Source organism: Pteronotus mesoamericanus, unplaced genomic scaffold (genome assembly GCF_021234165.1).
Source record: "Pteronotus mesoamericanus isolate MK-2021 breed Mesoamerican mustached bat unplaced genomic scaffold, CSHL_Meso_final scaffold_165, whole genome shotgun sequence".
Taxonomy (NCBI): domain Eukaryota; kingdom Metazoa; phylum Chordata; class Mammalia; order Chiroptera; family Mormoopidae; genus Pteronotus; species Pteronotus mesoamericanus.
The window spans coordinates 6,362,782-6,381,824 of NW_026555307.1; the positions used below are offsets into that span (position 1 = coordinate 6,362,782).

The 19,043-nt window shown below is 52.5% G+C and overlaps 1 protein-coding gene across 1 annotated transcript; it reads left to right on the plus strand.

The window, feature by feature from the left end:
* Nucleotides 1–1,150: 1,150 nt before the first annotated feature.
* Nucleotides 1,151–18,138, plus strand: HPN (hepsin). Its single transcript, XM_054589016.1, has 13 exons — nucleotides 1,151–1,307; nucleotides 1,851–1,920; nucleotides 7,281–7,382; nucleotides 7,459–7,500; nucleotides 12,988–13,117; nucleotides 13,190–13,312; nucleotides 13,447–13,487; nucleotides 13,922–14,087; nucleotides 14,188–14,378; nucleotides 16,813–16,908; nucleotides 17,102–17,244; nucleotides 17,405–17,569; nucleotides 17,788–18,138. The coding sequence occupies exons 2-13, from the start codon at nucleotides 1,905–1,907 to the stop codon at nucleotides 17,824–17,826; spliced, it is 1,254 nt and encodes a 417-aa protein (XP_054444991.1). The 5' UTR covers nucleotides 1,151–1,307; nucleotides 1,851–1,904; the 3' UTR covers nucleotides 17,827–18,138.
* The last annotated feature ends 905 nt before the right edge of the window (nucleotides 18,139–19,043 follow it).

Here is a 19,043-nt window from a genome sequence, read left to right on the forward strand (position 1 = left end):
AGAATAGTTTCCTCATACCTCAACCTACTTGATTTTAGAAATTTAGCAGCCTGACTACAGAGAGACTCCATTTTATTTCTTCACTCATTCCTCAGCAGCATGGGTCTCTCTGGAGTGGTGGGAGTTGAAGAGAGGGCAAGAGAGACTAGGGGCTGAGTGGCACCAAGTCTATACCAGAGCGACTGCTGTGGGAGGCTGTGGTGCTGAATGAGGTGAACAGGTGGGTCTGGTTATGCGGGGACAGCCTAGCTGGGGTGAGCAGCAGGGGTCTGTGTTCGTGTAGCTGTCTACAGCCAGGTGTCCGATGCCGTCCCTGGGTTTCTGGGTGTTTATTTGGCCCTGGGGTGTGACATGGATCACTCTTGAACGCTGGTGGGGCTATGTGTATCTGCCTCTGGACACTTCCGCCCACTTGGCTTGGGCCTCCGCATTCAGTGCTGCCTTTTCTGGGCCAAGCCCCCTTCCCCCATATCTAGGACTTCACCGGATCCAGAGGTCATTGCTGCAGGCGGCAGAGAGGCTGCCAAAGCAAACCAGCCCCCGTGACTTGTAGGAAAGCAGCTGGGGGGAGGAGGTTGTGTGTTGGGTGTGTGTGGTGGGGGGGAACGGGTAGGGTGAGCAGAGCAAAGCAGACAGGGGCTGGGCTGGGGATTTGGGAAGGGGCAGAGACTAGAGCAAGAATTGGGGCTGGGGAAGAAGTCTGGGGCAGAGCCTGGAACTGGGGTAGGGACAGGGACTGCCTTGTTCAGGACCTGGACAGAGGGTACTGGAAGGGGCAGGGGTGAACAGGGATGGAGTTAGGCCTACTGGGCAGAGGCTAGGCAGGAGGCAGAAGAAGTAGCAGGGCAGTTGGGGCACTCTGTCTGACTCCCTCTGGTTCATATCCCCATCCTTTAGTCCTTGTAAGCACCCCCAGCCTGCTCTGTCACCCCAAACTTCTACCCTCAGGCCAAGCCTGTCCCTGCTCCCACCTCCCCTCAGATTGGCACACCTGGGCCCACCCCTCAGGCTGGAGGGAGGCAGGTGGCTGGGCTGGCCTGGTCCAGCCCCAGCAAACCTTGCCCCACCAGCCAGGTGGCCTCTGGCGCTGCCAATCCCTTTGCCCGCCCCTCCCCACCCCTTTCCCCGCCTCCTACCCAGCCCCCTCCTCCTCAGGTGAGGCAGCCAGGCCTAGCAGGCCCCACGCCGCTGCCTCTGCCTCCCGGCCGCGCCGCTACTGCGGGGCCATCATGCTCCTGCCCAGGCCTGGAGACTGACCCTCAACTGGCACCATCTCTCAGCTTCGCCCCCAGCTGCCGGACCCCAGGGTAAGGACCAGGGCCCTCAGTTCCACTTCCCAGGACTGGGGTAACCTCACTCCCACCCAGCCGAATGCTTACCTCCCAAGAGTGACCCCAAGAGTGGGTTCTCTGACTTCTTTCGAAAGTCCTTGGAGCAGCCCCCTCTTCTTCAGATTCAGAGATTGGGCCCCAGACTCCTCCTCCCGCAGACCCAGGAGTCCAGGCCCCTACAAACTCACACTATGGAGTCCTGGCCCCCAAAGCCCTCTTTCTCCAAGACCCAGGATTTCAGGCCCTACTTGATGCTCGACGTTGGAGTTTAGACCTTCAATCCCCTCCTTTCGAGGCTCAGACACGGGAGCCCCCAGCCCTGCAAATCCAGGTGTCCCCCTGGCCACTGGTCAGACACTGACCCCATCCTTGAACCCAGCCTAATCTGTGTCCGTGATCACAGCGTGCTCTGGCCAGGGCCCAGGTCCTCCAGCCTCCCTGGATGGGCGCCGGGGACTGGGGGCCCTGGCGCTGGGCTGGGCTCCCCCAGGCCCTGCCTCCCCGTTTATCTCCCCACAGGTCCTGCCCCGGCCCCAGAGGTCAGCCGGGGAATCATTAACAAGAGGCCGTGACATGGCAGAGAAGGAGGGTGAGTCCCCCTTTCCCTGAGCCCCGACTTTGGCTCTGCTTGACGCCCCTCCCTCTGCGCTCTCTCCCCAGCCCTCTGCCCCCATGGAGCCCCTCTCTCTGGCACTCCTCCTGGACCCATCCCCACCCCCTCCGAAGCCTTCTCCACCTGATTAACCATTAACCAAATTTTCTGGGAGGCTGTGCCACCCTCAGCCTCCCTGCTACCCTACATGACCTTCCTGGTTCCCTGCCTCAGTTTCTCCTCACCCCCCAGCAATTCTTCAGCCGACCCTAGACCTGTCCTCCCCTTGGGGCTACGGTGAGGAGACTGTCTGTCACGGTTAAGGACACCGACTCAGGAGTTGAACCTTTTGGCCTGCATTTGAATCTGCTTCTGCCACTTTTTTGTATGATCTTGTGCAAGTGACATCATTTTTCTGGGCTTCAATTCCCCTCTGGGTCAAGCATAGATACTAAGGCTATCTACCTACATGAGGTTTTAGGGATCAGGGACAACAGCAGGGGGCTTGGCACGTCAGATGCATGCCACAAACCAGAGCTGTTGTGACAGAGGCCGGCTGACTTGGAAACCCAGGGATTCAAGACCCCCACCAATTCCTGACATTCGTCCCACCTCCTGGCATTCTGGGCAAAAGAGCAGAAGGAGGACTTTGGACTCAGCAGGAAGGATGAAGAGAGGAGAGAGAGCAGAGAAACCACTCCAGGGTGATGGAAAGAAGCCACTGCTGAGTGGCTGGCACTCAAGGGCTCTTGGCAGCCCCTAGCCAGGGCTTCCCACAGCCTGGATACCTCTTAACCTCTTCCATGCTGGGGAACCAGCTGGAGGGGCTGAGGAAATGAGGCTTTTCCTTCCTGCCCTCTCCAGATGGGCTGACTCCCTCTCTTCCTCCTAGAACTAGGCTAGCTGCATCTGGTCCTAGGTAACAGTGCTTGCTGGCTATGAGGCCCTGAGCAAGCAGTGTACCTAACTCTCTGGTCCTCAGTGTCATCATCTGTAAAATGGAGTTGGTACTCATGCACACCTCACAGGGTGGTGTGAGTATTTAAATGCAGAAAGCACTGAGTGTCATCTGAAATGATCAGTGTGGGTCACTGGCCTCCTTGGGTCTCAGCACAGTTAGCCACTCAGACCCCCAACCATTCTGCTATGGCCCAGAGTGCAGCCAGGCTCCCAGTGGCTCAGAAGGCCCTGGGCCCTTGCCGAGAGGTGGACAGCAGAGCCCCACGCCATCTGGAGGATCCCTTCCTGGAGCTGACTGAAGGGAGTCACCAAGGTTGGGGCCTATGAGTGAATGAATCAATGAAGAAAAACAGAGTGTGCTGGTAAGGGTGAGCAGAGACAGGTTTGGGTACAGAGAGAATTGAAGCAAAGTGGGCTCCAGTGCAACTCCGGGCAGCTCAGGCCCAGTCTCGGAGGGGAGTCTGGCTGGAGGGTGTGGTCAAACCTGGACACAGATGCTATAAGGTTGCGGTGCTGTGCTTACCTGCTAGGTGATCCAGGGTGGGCACCGGCACCTCTGGGCCTCATCCTCACCTGTAACCCAGGGTGGTGGTAACAGTGATGCCTTCCTCATGAACAGTTACAAAGATTTAAGGAACCGCAGGACAAGGTTAGAAGCTGACATGTGATTTAAGAGCCGCTGCTGCTGCAGTAGCTGCTTGGATTTGTGTTATGTCCAGTTCGAGGGTCTTGGTGCTTCTGGTGACTTAGACTTGGAAGAGGTGATATCTGAGTTGTCATTCAGGATGAGGAGGATGAAGGTAGGGTGTGCCATTCAGAGGGAAGAGCCTAAATGTTGGGGAATGACAAACTGCTGGGGGTGCAGTGGCACACAGATAATTTGGATATTTCTGGAAGTAAAGTTGAAAAGGAACTGGGAGGGTGGTGAGGTATGCAGGCTGGACCAAGGTCTCTTCCCACTGTTTTTGATGAGGGGCAGGTTGATGTCTTGGTAGTGCTGGGTCTCTCCACAAGATGGCACTGGTGGCTATCCTGTTTCTTTTTTCTAACTTGTATTTATAAGTCCTGTGGTTTTGGTAGCCTTTTGAAAGCCTCTCCGGTGTCCGATAATGACCCATATGGCCATCTGGAGATTGGGAGAAACACATGTTCAACCCTCAAATCTCTAACAGCCATGCTTACATCCTAGAGTGGCAGGGACCACAGGGTGGGGGCCTTTGACTGTTCTAGGGGACATTAGGGAGTCATGGAGGGTTCTAAGTAAAGAAGGGACAGATTGGATTTGATATTTGGCAAGAGCCCCTCACACTTCCGTGTAGAGGCTGGCCCAGAGGGGTGCCTGAGCCAGGGGTTGGATGGGGCTGGGGACAGGGAAGGAGAAGCAGATAGGACACATTCAGGAACCTGCAGGCTGTGGAGCTGGCAAACTCTAAAGGAAGGGAGGTGTCCTGCAGAGGAGGGATAGTCCTGAGGATGAGGGCCTCTGAGATGGGACTCGAGGGTTTGAGGAGACATGGAGGCCAGTATGGGACCTGGGGGGCCTGAAAGGCCTAGAGGATTCCGGGGCGGGGGGGGGGGGCATCTCAGAGGCTGCAGTACCACTGGTCTACAGAAGAGTCCAGGGCTTGGGAGAGAGAAGGGAAACTGAGGCTGTGGAGGTGGGTATGATAGGCTTGGGAGCAGGGAGGCATGGAAGGAGGAGGCCAGGGCCAGCTCTGCGAATTCCAGATTCCAGGGAGCGACTAGGTCAGGAGCTGGCGGAGGCACTGCCAGAGAGGTAGAAGGAAAGGCATCTGGGTGTCTCAGAATTTAAACGAGGGAACTTTTGTTCAGAAGGTTGAAGTTGGGTCTGAGGGAGACTGAGACACGGAGCCATCAATTGAGTGGAGTTTTAAAGACAAGGAGCTAGAGGCGTCACTTGCAAAGGTTTTGCTTTCAAACGGTGGGGACAGAGCTGTCCTATGAGAAGAAAAGAGCAGCCAGGTCCCCCTGGAGGGGCGAAGAGCAGAGCCTCTGGAAGAAGTTGGGAGATGGCGTGGGAGCTGGCTTACTGATCGCCAAGGCCCTGTTGCTCCCAAAGAATCACATCAAGAATTGTCCCCTCACAGAATGAGGACACTTCCTGTCCCACTAGGGGCACCTGTTTTGGGGTTGCCCAAAGTCCCCTGAACCAGAGAGCATGGAAGGAGTTTCTTCCTCTCACCCCAAGACATGGGTGGCAGTGCTTTCTGCCCTGGCAAACAAACCAAGCCTCTAGGCTGGCCTCTGAGTGGCAGAGCACATCTGGAAACAAAGGAACCAGGACCTCCCACTAGAACTGGGAAAAATGCTTGGATATGGAGTTGGGAGTTGAGATGCCCTCTTGAGCCATGGAGGGATCTTCCAGCTTGGGGCTGGGCTGGCCCAGCCCACTTGGGGCCTCTTTGGAGCGAGGGAATGTTCTCTCATGTCTCCACAGAAACCAATGGGCTCCCAAATTCTTCTTCTACTTCTTCTTTTCTTTTTTTTGAAGGGAATGGTTGACAATATTAATGATGTCCAGATGGACATCAAATTCTTAAGACACCCAGACAATGGCCATCCCAGGAAGATCCTGAAGCACTGTCCACTCTGTTACGGGTGCTTGCCTGGCCCTCTGCCTACCAGTCGTGCTACCATGACTCAGATGATAGAGTGGGGTCTTCTGCAGCCCAGGATGTACAGATGCCGAGGGCAGCCATGTACCTGCCTGGCCCAGCCGAAGGCTTTCAGGAGCCTTTTCTCTTCGTTCCTCCTGAAATCCCCCAGGTGCCCTGTTGCACTAGGGATAAAATCTGTGTTTACCTCATATCACTGGGCCTCTCTAGCTGGCCCCAGCCTTGGTCCCACTGTCTTCCCCAAATGCATGCCATTCTGGCCCTATCAATGGCCTCTCTTGCCCTCTAACAGATCATGCTTACTCTTGCCTCAAGGCCTTTGTCTGTGCTGTTCCCTCTGTCCACAATGCTCTTCCTTGAGTTCTTGCACAGCTGGCCTCACCCTTCAGGTCTCCGCTCAAGTCACTTACTCAGGAGGCCCTCCCTGAGCACCCCGCAGAAGCCGCCTGCTATGCCCAACATGCATTATTTTCTTCATTGTCTTTGTCACACTGGAAATTATCAAGTTCATTTACTTGTGTACTCATTTACTTCTCCCCCTCACCTACACACATGCGAATGTGAGTCCCATGAGAGCCAGCATCTCCTCCATCTTGTTTTTGGATGTATCCCCAGAGCCTAGAATGGTGCCAGGTGCACAGCAGGTGCTTAACAGGACAATGAACGCATGAAGCTCCGTTTTACCAATGAGAAGACTGAGGCCCAGAGAAGTGAAGAAAGTTACCCAGGACCACAGAACTTTAATGATTTAAATGCATTTATTGAGAACTTGCCATATGCCAGGAACTACAGCACAGGATGAGGTAGCAGGGCTTAGTGGTCGTACATTTGGGCTCTCCATCCAAATCCACCCAGGGTTCAAGGCTCAGCACTGCCTTTTCCTGGCTGAGTCGCTCAGACATGTGACTCTTCTCTGAGCCTGTTTTCCCTGTGTGAAAAATGGGAGCCCTCACTGAGATAAGGACTGAATAAGGTAATGCAATTAGAGCCATGCTCAGTGCAAAGTAAGCATCTGATAAAGAGTTTGGCTATCCCTATTATTTAAAAGAACTTGATTATTTAAAAGTATTATTTTTAGAGGGGAGTGCTAGATAGATGCCCATTAAGTAGATGAGGAAGCTGAGACTCAAAGAGGTGGCGTCACCTGCCTAAGGTCTCAGCTAAGAGTGGGGAAGGCCAGTGTTCAATGAGGCTGGCAGGTTTCCAGACTTCAGGGACAAACTTGACCTTAGATCTGGGTCCTGTGGGAAAGGTCTGGTTTTGGAGGGTACCCCAGAACAGAGGGTCTGGAACAACAGAGAGAAATGAGGCAGTGAGGAAATGCCAAACAGCAGGGAAGAGAGCTGTCAAGAGGGCAAAGGTCAAGGGTCACAACCCCCAAGAGGCTCCAAGAGGCTCCAAGAACCGCTGGAAAAGTTAGAAGTGAGAGATCCAGGAAGAGATGGCCTGACTTGAAGAGGGACCTACAAAAGTGTAGCATCATTGGGGAGGAGAAATTCCATAAGTGGCAGGAGGGCAGGCAGGGAGGGTGACAGCTGTCCCAGCCACACCCCTTCCCAGCTGGAACCCTTGGGGAGCTGGGCACCTGGTTGTCCTCGCTGGAGGGGGAGCTACAGCCCCGCCCCAGGAAACTGGGACTGAGGTGGGGCAGGCTCTACATGCTAAGTTAGACCTGGGGGCAGGGCAGAGTTGGCCCTGTGCCCAGACCCTGCCCTGACACAGACAGGACTGGCAGTGGCTCCAGCATGGTGTCTGTTGCAGGTGGCCAGACTGTGCCATGTTGTTCTGGACCCAAGTTAGCAGCCCTCACTGCGGGGACCCTGCTGCTCCTGACAGGCATCGGGGCGGCGTCCTGGGCCATTGGTGAGAGTGGCCCCCAGCACCTCTTCCCTCCCCTGCCCCTTGAGCCTGCCTGCCCTCACCTCTGCCTTCTCTGCAGTGACCGTTCTACTCAAGAGTGATCAGGAGCCACTGTATCCAGGTGAGTAAACAGGCTGGGACCCTCTGGGGAGCTATGGAGGAAACCTGTACCTGGTGGGAGCTCAGTGGAAGGATTTTTTGAATGAATGCATGAATACCTGAAGAAAGGCTAGTAATAAAAGTGCACTCATACTGAGTGCTTGCTCTGGACCAGGTGCTATTCCAAGCAAATTCACTTGTCTAACCTGGTGTTTCTTAGACTCTAAATGTGCTACCTATTAATGCATCATGAAATTAAATCAGTGAGTTGAAAACCACATTTTAAAAATATGAAATAGATCAGACTAGAAAATATTGAAGTAGATCTCAGTAAGAAAAACTTTTGTCGATCTTTTGGTTTTATGAGGGCAGCACTATTATTCTCTTCACCTCAAAAATGAGGAAACTGAGGCTCAGAGCCATGGAATGCTTTGCCCCAGAAAACAGAAGTTTAGGGCCACATCATAATGCATAATCGTTTCTTACTGCAGGGCATAGTCAAAACAAGCCTGAAACCAGTGAACCCTTCTAACTGCCCTAGGAGGTAGCTTCTAATATCCCCATTCACAGATGTGGAAAGCGAGGACTAGAAAGTCTCACAGTTGGTCAATGATGGGGCCAGGAATAGCTCTTAGGCTTGCCTGATAGAGATGCACCTGCAGCAGGTAGGAGAGAATGACCACACTGATAAATAAAAGCAGAAGCTCATTGTGGAATAAATGAATGAATCATCCCAAAGGCCAACTCCAAGCTGCCATTCCATGGCCCAGGACAGTGGGAAGGAAAGGGAAGTTGGGTGGTGAGATGTATTTTTTACTCCGATGAGCCTCATCTAGTTCTATAAAGGACTCAGCCTACACTAAGAGAAGAAATAAAAATCCAAACAAGGGAAGCCAACAACAGAGTTAGTCCTCATAGCCAGCACTTAGAGGTCATTTATATGAGCCAGGCACAGGCCTTGGGCTTTGCAGGTATCAGTTCATGAAATCCTCACAACATCCCATTTTAATATGGGGAAACTGAGGCACAGAAAGGCCAAGTGGCTTGCTGCACGACACAGAGCTGGTAAGCAGCAGCTCTAGGACCTGAAGACAGGCAACCTAGATCCAGCTCTTGCGCAGAACCACTACGTGCTCTGGTTTCTCAAGAAACAGCCAAGTGAGCTGCCATAACAAGGGCTCGCATATGGCAGGGCCTGGCTATGGCCTTTGCATACAGTAGCCCTGTGACGCTGGGGCTATCATCATCACCCCCGAGTGGCAGATGGGGGGAAGCTGAGGCCCAGCGAAGTGAACTGACCTACCCAAGACCATATGTCACATAAGTAGCAGAGCAAGGGATCATGTTCCTGCTGAAAGCCCCTCCGTGGCTCCCACTGGCACTGGCTTGAAATCCCAACAACCCATAGGCTCCAAGGCTCCTGGCCAAGGGCCCTGTCTGCCCCCGCTTCACCCTCACTGCTGGCGCTCCCACACCCTCGAAGGACCCTCCTGGCACCACAGCCTTCGTTCACCCACCTCTTTCCAGCTCACACCCAGATGCAGGTTTGAGGGTCCTGCAGTGTCACTGCCGAGTGCAGGGCCCTCTCGGAATCTCGCTGTCCTCCTCTGTCAGCTGGGGGTGAGAATCAGAGGGCCTGATGATCCATGCAGTGCGTGGCTCTTGCCAACTTGGGGAACATTGGCTTCTGTGTCTCACCCTTTGGGCTTTTAACTTTCCTGAGCGAGGCCTTTCTGCACCCCCAGACTCCATGCTCCTCACAAGCCCATGGCCATCCCTGCTGCCCCGGGTAAAACTCTTCCCACGTTGCAGTGGATTATTTACACCTGGTGAATTTTAGGAGGGAAGGGGCATTTTTTTTTACTGCCTCAGACAGTGTCCTGAACTAGGTGCTGAGGAAATCTCTGCTTAACTAATAAGCACAAAGTCAAATCGCCGAGATTAACTAGCTTGTCCTCAGCTTCCCCTGGAAGGAAGGTAACCAGGCCACAGTTGTGACCCAACTATGGCCAAGGCCGGCATCCCTGCACTTCAGCTATACTTTTTTCAAAAGCATTGGGAAGTTACAAAAACAAACAAACAAATAAAAACCTATTCTCACCTCGTTTTTCTGGGGTACTCACACTTCCAAATGTATCAAACAATTTGGTAAGCAAACCAGGGACCCAAAACACATTTTGCCTTGCTTACACTTATACGAATGAAAATAAAGAGTTTAAAAGTGAGAAACAGTGACATTGAATGTGGCTTTAAAAATAATTAGAGGGGGCATTTTATATTCCCTCCCCCTTCCATCTTCCCCAAAACACATTTATAAAGTGATAATGTTTTCCTAAAATCTCATACTTTCTGGAAATCTGGAACAGTTTTTTCAAAATAAGAATTCACCTTACCCTAGTTGGTGTTTCATATCTCAAGTCTTGATTTTGGAATTCATAGGGTAGTGGGTACCCCCTGCCCTCATCTCAGAGCAAGCAAGGAGCCATGATTAAGACAAGACAGCCATAAAGCTCTTAAAAATTTTTTTTTAATTAAATACATTGAGGTGACATTGGTTAATAAAATTATATAGGATTCAAGTGTACATTTCTATGACACATCGTCTGTGTATTGCATTGTGTGTTCACCACCCAAAGTCAAATCTCTTTCTGTTAACCATATGTTTGATCCCCTGTACCCTTTACTACACACACACACACACACACACCCATCCCCTTCCTCTGATAACCACCGTACTGCTGTCTGTGTCTATAAAGTTTTCTTTGTTTATCTTGTTTGTTCATTTGTTGCTTTTAGTTTTGTAGCCCACATCTGAGTCAAATCATATGGTCTTAACTTTCTGTCTGACATATTTCACTTGACATGGTATTCCCAGGATCCATCCATGTGGTTGCAAATGACAGTATCTCATCTTTCTTTATCATCCAGGAAGCTCCTAGTCTGGGCTGTGGGTGAGTGTATTTGTGGTGAAGACAAGTAAGGGTCTCTGTGAGACCCACAGAAGAAGCAAGAAGGGTGCAGGTCAGCAGGCTTGGGTTTAAATCCTGGCTTTGCCAGTTTTTAGGCCCCTGGGCAAGTACATCTTTTCTGAGGCTCAGTTTCTTCATCTGAGAGATGGGTGTAGAAATGGCCTCTTCCTCCCAGCATAGTGCTGGGATTCAAAGGACCCACAGCTATGACACATAACATGAGGCCAGCTCACAGATGCCCGCACAGTGAAACACAGTCAGTGTAATTATTGTTTCACCCTTAGGAAGAGAAGTTGCCTGAGAGGCTGTGTAGGGCAACATTAAAGCTTGGGGTTTAGAGTCACTTGGGCCTAAATACATATCCTCTCTCTGCCTCTGACTCAGCGATGTTGGGCAAGTCACCCCAACCTCTCTGAGCTTCTGCTTCCCCATCAGGAAGGTGGGGGTGACCTTGGTTGAGGTGGCAGAGAGCGCATGTAGCATAGCACTGGCACACAGTAGGTCCTCAGCAGGACAGGGTTCTCCCTGGAAGTCCTTGTCCAATTCTGCAGGGCTTTGGGAAGACTCTCAGCTTTGGTGTGGCCTCACCGGGGTTTTCCTGAGAGGATACGTAAGTGACTACACCAGAGTCAGTTTCCCTGCATGTGCTCTCAGAACACCAGCCATGCAGGAGGCCCAGGAGAGCAGGAGAGACTCACAGCTGTTTTTTCCCAACCCCACCTTCCCCATCCCCATCAGTGGCACCTTTGTCCTTCTGGTGGCTCAGGCCAAACACCTTGGAATTGTCCTTGACCTCTCTCTCTCTCCCTCATCCAGTCTGTCCCAAACCCTGTGGACCTAAACTCTTCTCTCCCTCTACTGCCCCCTCTGGCTCAGCTTCCATTCTTTCCCACTTGGACCTCACAGCTGCCTCTTCCCTGGTCTCCTGCCCCCATCCCTGTCCGCACAGCCTGCTTCCCACAGGCAGCCCGAGGAAGCCTGTGAACCAGAGTCAGGTCAGGCTCCCTGGGCCCAGAGCCTCCCCAGCTGCACCTCATTCTTGGTAAAAGCAAAGTCCTCGTGTTGATCCAGCCTGCCTCCTGCGTCACCTTCCCCTGGCTCCCTCCACTCCAGCCTACTGCTATTCCTCGGGCCCCACCCCCAGCCACAGGACCTTTGTACTTGCAGTTCCCTTGGCCTAGTTCTCTGTTCCCTCACTTATCTTTGCAACTCTCTTTCTCACTTCCTTCAAATCTATGTTCATTTACCAATTCTCAGGGAGGTTTTCTTTTCCCAGTTATCAAAATCGCAACCTTCCCTCAGCCTCACTGCTCACATCAGCACAACTAACACTGTCTAGGTCGATTTGTTTCCCTGGCCCCACCCTTTGTGACACACAATCTATTTTCCTTATTTGTCCTTTTCATTATCCATCTTACCTACTGGCCTTTGAGTGCCACAGAGCAGGGCTTTTGTCTGATTTTTTCATTTCCTAAACTAGAGCTGGCATGTACTGAGTGTTTGATGAATGTATATAAGTACAACTAAAGGCTGAGACCTGGCTTAGGTGTAAACAAACGTCCTCTGGCCTTGTGTGGGGAGTGGCCTGGGAGAGGCTGAGGGTGCATCCACTTTCAATGCCACCAGCTCCAGACAACAGGAATCCCTCACCAGCTCTATCCAGCCTTCCTGTGCATCTGTGCCCTGCCCCATCTGTTTGTGAGGATGTGCTTGGTTGGGGGACTTTCTTAATTGTGGTCTGTTTCCCTCAGACTTTGGCTTGGTGAGGGCTGTCTTGGTCATCTTTGTGTACCCAGCATCACCCCTTACAGGACTGGGCATGAAGTATGTGTCTAGTAAATAGTTAACGTTTGTTGAATGAATGAAGACTACATCCTCTCCTTGGAAAAATTACTATGCACTTTAATATATTGAAGGCCCTGACAAGTCCTGCAAACGAGATAACTACCCTTTCCTCTTTTTTAAAATTTAAGACTATAGGCTATCTATTTAAATATTTTAGCAATCTGATGTATTATTTCAGGGTCCTCAGATGCAAAAGACAAAAGAGAAAAAAAAATAAACTGGCTCAGTGAAAAGGGGGCTCTTCAAGCCTGGCTCCATTAAGGAGCTTTAAAACTGTTATCAGAACCCTCTTGGCTTTCCTCCCTGTAGGCTTGTTTTCCCCCTGAGGGGGGCACACATGGCCCCCGCAGATCCACTCCCGCACACTATTTTCTTAGATTGGTTAAAACAGTTTCCCTCTTTCCAAATGTCCCAGCGAAGTCCCAGACATACAGCACGTGTGCAACCAGCTTAGGAATCATCCGGGAAAGAGGAGGATCCCTGGTTCCAGCAGGGACAGCCAAAGCCCCAGGGCCTCTGTTCCTTGGTCCGACTTGAGTCATGTGGCCTTCAGGACACAATCACAAGTGTCGGGGGGGCGTGGGGTGCTCTGGTCAGTTCGGCCAGGATGCTGGACTAGAACCCCATGGCCATAGAGCAGCTGGGGGGACTGGGGAAGGAAGCTGACCCATGTGACCCATACTGTCCCCCTGCAGTGCAGGTCAGCCCGGCAGACGCTCGGCTCACAGTGTTTGACGAGACGGAAGGGACGTGGCGGCTGCTGTGCTCCTCGCGCTCCAATGCCAGGGTGGCAGGACTTAGCTGTGAGGAGATGGGCTTCCTCAGGTACTGGGGTGCCCCTTGGAGGGGTGGCAGTGGGAGGGTGGGAGGAGCAGGCCTGACCCCCACCCTGCCCAGGGCACTGACCCACTCGGAGCTGGATGTGCGGACAGCGGGTGCCAACGGCACGTCAGGCTTCTTCTGCGTGGATGAGGGAAGGCTGCCCCACGCCCAGAGGCTGCTCGAGGTCATCTCCGTGTGGTGAGGAGGGCAGCGGGCCGGTGGGGGCACACACCCCGGGCCTGCAGCTCCCAAGGTGCCCTACCCGCTCTTCCTCATCTTCCTTCTATCTGTCTGAATTGGCCTTTTTGTTTCTATCTCTATCCCTCTTACAGTGACTGTCCCAGAGGCCGCTTCCTGGCTACCACCTGCCAAGGTGAGACCCTGAAACTCGGAACCCTCATCCTTAGACCAGGGCAAGGCCATGGCCCCTTAGGTCACCCAAAGATAGGGCTATGCCACCTTCAGATACCCTCAGGGCAGGGCCTTGTCCCTTCAGACACCCTCAGGCAGGGTCATACCTTCTTAGATCTTCCAAGGATGAGGCTGTGTCCTCTCAGACTCCCCTCAGATGGTGCGTCCACATCCCCTCTACCCCCAGAGCAGGGCTGTGTCCCCATAGGTCCTCACAGATGGGGCGCGTCATCTCAGACTCCCCCAGGGGGCCATGTTTCCTCAGGTCCCTCTGGTCCCAGTCATGCTCCCTCACACACCCAGAGTGGGGTGTGTTCTCTCAGACCACCTAGGACAGGGCTGGCCCCAAAGGCTCCAGGTCCCCGCCCACTCGCCCTGACTGCCCCTCTCCCACAGACTGTGGCCGCAGGAAGCTGCCTGTCGACCGCATTGTAGGAGGCCAGGACACCAGCCTGGGCAAGTGGCCATGGCAAGTCAGTCTTCGCTATGACGGAGCACACCTCTGTGGGGGGTCCCTGCTCTCTGGAGACTGGGTGCTAACAGCTGCCCACTGCTTCCCTGAGTAAGTGACCCCCACAGCACTAAGGAGGGCGGCAGGGGTCAGCGAGGTGGGGAAGGTGTGCCCAGGCAGGCTGCCACCCTCCCCTTCTGTTCCCTGGTAGGCGGAACCGGGTCCTGTCACGATGGAGAGTGTTTGCCGGTGCTGTGGCCCAGGCCTCACCCCATGGCCTGCAGCTGGGGGTTCAGGCAGTAGTCTACCATGGGGGCTACCTCCCCTTTCGAGATCCCAACAGTGAGGAGAACAGCAATGATATCGCTCTGGTCCACCTCTCCAGCCCCCTGCCCCTCACAGGTGAGTCTGGGGGCTGAGCCTTGGCCTGGGCACTCCACAGGCCAGAAGGTCAGAGGGGCCAGGGGCCTAGGAGTCTGTGGTGATAAAAGGCACGCTCTCCTTAGACAGAGAGGAGAGTCACAAGTGAGTGTCCATCAAGAAGGAATAATTAGTGCGGCTGCTTTGTAACAATCCGGCAGTGCCTCAAAAAGTGAAATGGAGTTACCGTGTGACCCAGCAATTCACTCTCTCAGAAGACACACCCAAAAGAAATGAAAACACATGTTCACACGGGCTCTTGTACACAGACATTCACAGCAGAACTATTCAAATCAGTCAAAGGATGGACAACAACCAAGATATCTATCCTCTGACAAATGGATAAAAATGTGGTCAATCTATACAATAGAACAATATTTGGGCACAGAGAGGAACAAAGTACTGATTCATGATATGCAATAGATGACCCTTGAAGACATTACACTAAAAAAGAAGTCAGACACAAAAGGCCAGTGTATGTTTCCATTTATTTGGTCTGTCCAGAATAAGCATGTCAGTAGAGAAAGGAAGCAGACTGGTGGTTGCCAGGCCGGGTGGAGATAGGGACGGGGAAATCACGGGGTGATAGGTAAGAATACAGGGTTTCTTTAGGGGTGATACAAATGTTCTAAAATTGATGTGGTAGTAGATGCACCTTACCATTGCCTGGCATGCTACTAAACATCTATCTGTGAATCCACAAAAAAACCATTGACTTGTACACCTTATATGGGTGAATTGTATGGTAAATGAATAATATCTTTAAAAAAAAAAAGCTGTTACCAAGAAATAACCAAATGAAATGAAAAACTGTTTTAAATATGTGAATGAATCAGAGAGGCAGTCACAGCTATATCCCCTGCATCTGCCCATGGCATCCCCGAGCTTCCAATGAGAAAGGCTCCTGTGGGTCCAGCGTGTCTCTGACACTTCCCCAGGGCACCTGTGGGCTGAGGACATGCCTCTGGCTTCACTTTCAGCAGGCCACAGTGTAGTCACGGTGGTGAGGGTGACAACAAAACCGTAGTACTGATGATGAAGAGCCTCCAGCAGGCAACAGTCTAAAATAATGATGAAACAGTACAATAAAAAATATTACAGTGATGAGAGTAACGAACACCAGCACTTGCACGGCGCCTCCTGCGTGTCAGGCGCTGTTCTCCGTGTCCGGTGCACATGCTCATTAGTTCACACCACAGCCTGGCAGGGTGGGTCCTTTCATGATCCTCTTTTCCACGTGGGAAGGGTCCCAACGTAGACAAGGTACATAATGCCTCAAATTTTCGCAGCTGGCAAATGGCAACGATTTGAGCCCAGGCCTCCTGGCACTGGAGCCTGTGCTGCCAGGGAGGCCAGGACCATTTTGTGGTTTGCATTATACTTATATTTTCACGGCTATTTTCTTTTTAATGATTCATGATACTAGTTTTCCATTCAAGAGAGTGATAGATACATATTTTTTCTTTGAAACAAAATAAAGTCTCTTCTTTCATGAAAAGAGTGAGAGGTTAACATTGAAGTAAGAAACATTCAGGAGGCACAGGAAGATGGGATGGGAGTAGCTTGGGTTTAAGATGCAGATACTTGCCAGCTGTATAATCTGGGGCCTGTGGCTTTACCTCTCTGTGCCCCAGTTTCCCTCATCTATAGAATGACTTTCTAGTATTACTGAGATGATTAAAAAGGTGAACATGAGTAAAAAGCTTAGAGTGATGCCAGCACACAGTGAGACCTCAGTTAATGTTAGCAGCCACCGCTATTGTCGTTGTTTATTACTATTACTGGTTATGTGAGCATTTCCTATTGGCTAGGCACGCTACTAACGTTTCATCGATTTCTTACTACAAGCTCTGAGGGAAACAATTGTGTCCCTTTTGTACCTGAGGGTCTGAGGCTCAGGCAGGGCTGCCAGGACTGCTGCATGGATTGTGCCTCACCTCAGGGGCACCATTCTCACTGTGGCTGGTGTAGGCCTGTGTATTTGTTAGGATTTTCTGACAAGTGGAAGTCAAGTATCTCAAGAGAGGAGTGCCTTTGTCTATTTCTCACGAAGTCATATTCTGTGTGGGGTACGGCCTCATGAGCCATGGTTAAGAACACAGGCCTGGGAATTGGGCAATCTGAGTTCACATCCTGGCTTAGCCATTGACTCATTAAGAGACTTTGGACACGTGACTTGGCCTCTTTTCCCCCTCTGCAAAATGGAGTAATAGTCACCCTTACCTTCTTGGGCTGATGGGAGATTAAAGGAACTGATACAAGAAGGTGCCTAACAGAGAGTGAGCTCTCAGTAGACACCAACTTCTTCTGCAGTTGTTATAAAAGGGTCAGAGGAAAGGGTGTGCCTGGGGCACCAGAAGTAGCTGCACAGAGGTTGGTACCAGGTGGGGCTGGACCGGCGTGGTCTCTCTCACAGAATACATCCAGCCGGTGTGCCTCCCCGCTGCCGGCCAGGCCCTGGTGGATGGCAAGATCTGTACGGTGACTGGCTGGGGCAACACGCAGTACTATGGTGAGTCCTGTCCTTTGCCTGGCAAGCCACCATTAGGAAGACTCTGACCTGGGCTGAGGAAGGGCAGTCTGGAAGGTTGAGTGCCTCTTGGCCCCAGGCCATAGGTACTCTGAGGAGCCTGGGGTGAGCGCAGGATGGAAGGGAGTTGTGCATGCTCCCCAGCCCTCGCCAGCCCTGCCTACACACTCCCCAGGCCAACAGGCCGGAGTACTCCAGGAGGCCCGAGTCCCCATAATTAGCAATGACGTCTGCAACGGCCCTGACTTCTACGGGAACCAGATCAAGCCCAAGATGTTCTGTGCTGGCTACCTTGAGGGTGGCATTGATGCCTGCCAGGTGAGGGATTGTGGGGGCAGCCCCTGGCCCTGCCACTCCAGAGATGGGGACACAGGGCAGTGGGTGGTCAGGCTCCCTATCTCAGGGCCAGAGGGCTCTGTGGCTACAGCCCACGGCCATCCAAAAGAGCCTCCAGCCACGCCTTCCCTTCCCCCACCAGGGCGACAGTGGTGGCCCCTTCGTCTGTGAGGACAGCATTTCTCGGACCCCACGTTGGCGGCTGTGTGGCATTGTGAGCTGGGGCACTGGCTGTGCCCTGGCGCAGAAGCCAGGCGTCTACACCAAAGTCAGTGACTTCCGGGAGTGGATCTTCCAGGCCATAAAGGTGAAAGCTGGGCCCAGACAGAGCCACAGGACAGACAAGCCTGGGACTCCAATGGGGGAAAGGGAGACAGGGATTTTCTGGAGACCTTTGCTCAGGCCTAGGAGAGGCACCCAGTGGAGCAGATGGATTGCAAAGGGCTTTAGGGGAGAGGAAGTTAGTTGTGGGACTTTCAGGGAAGCCCCTCAGACCTCAGAAGGCCCCCAATTGTCTTTCCCCAGATTCACTCCGAAGCCAGCGGCATGGTGACTCAGGTCTGACCTGATGCTTCCCTTTGCTGTGACTGCCTCCAGAGTCCGAGCTGATCTAGGTGGCTTCAGCCCCACATTGTGGGATCCACCCTGGGCCTGGGATGGAACGTTTTTCTTGGACCCGGCCGGCAGGTCCAAGGATACCCTCCCTCCAGGGTCCCGTCTTCCACAGTGGCGGGCCCACTCAGCCCTGGGGCCACCTGAGCCTCACCGTCCTGACCCCCATGTAAATATTGTTCTGCCATCTGGGGACCCCTATCTAAGTGTTTCTGATGGCAGGCTATTCTTTAAATAATAAAGATGGGTTTTGATTAATGTGGCCTCTGAGTTAGCAAATGTAAGAAAAAAGGTGGACATTTTAGGGGGAAGGAAATGAGGAATTAGGGCCTGGAACAAACAGACAGAGACTGTGATCCTCTAATTCCCACTGGTTTCACTTAATTGGAAATGCCCCGAAGCATCTGGCCTCAAGTACTGCTGGATCCACTGCTCAGATTTTTGTCATCAGGACTGTACCTCTTTTCCTCTCAAATCTGCTTTTCTCTGGGTCAGCTTCACTTCCAAGCAACCTCCTCTACAAGCAGAGACAAGGGGTGTCCCTGCCACTCACCCAAACACTGGGCTTATACGCCGTGGACCACCTAGTAGCCCCAGTGGAAAGGGAATGCTTCTTTCCCAATAGCTACAGCAAAAAAGCCCAGGCCTCGCTCTCACTGGACAGATCTGGGTCATTTGCTCATCCCTTATCAAATCACCGTGCACCTGACACATGAAATATGGTCAGAGGTTTGACCTCCCAAGAACTACATGAGTATGGGGGTCCCACCCCAAAAATGGGGTGCTTTTCCAGAAAAAAAAATGAACGTAGATGCCCCATAAGAAAAAAAGACATCCAACTTGGGTCAACACAGGATAAAGGGCCCTGTAGGATGGAGACAGGAGCACCAGGCCCTCTGAGCACAGCCTGAGACCTTCACATCTTCCTTCATCCAGGCTGCAGGTAGGGTCCCAGCTTCTGGCGTCCGCGCGGTTCTCTAAAGCATCTGCCCATAGTTTGGGGCCCAAATTGCCACCAGGGGGCGCTACTGCCCCCAAACAGAAATTTAGGCCCTTTTTTTTTTTTGCCTAGACTTGCCCACGTGTTGCTGAAAACTAGATGCTCTGCAGGACAACGCTAATCACTCTTGGAGTTCCTGTTTCCCATGACTTTCAACGACAAAAATTAC

Bases quoted from the DNA above. Each gene is read 5' to 3' on its own strand.
- HPN (XM_054589016.1), top strand. The intron at 7,383-7,458 runs GTGAGAGTGGCC...CCTTCTCTGCAG, and splicing joins GGCGGCGTCCTGGGCCATTG to TGACCGTTCTACTCAAGAGT. The intron at 13,313-13,446 runs GTGAGGAGGGCA...TCCCTCTTACAG, and splicing joins CTCGAGGTCATCTCCGTGTG to TGACTGTCCCAGAGGCCGCT.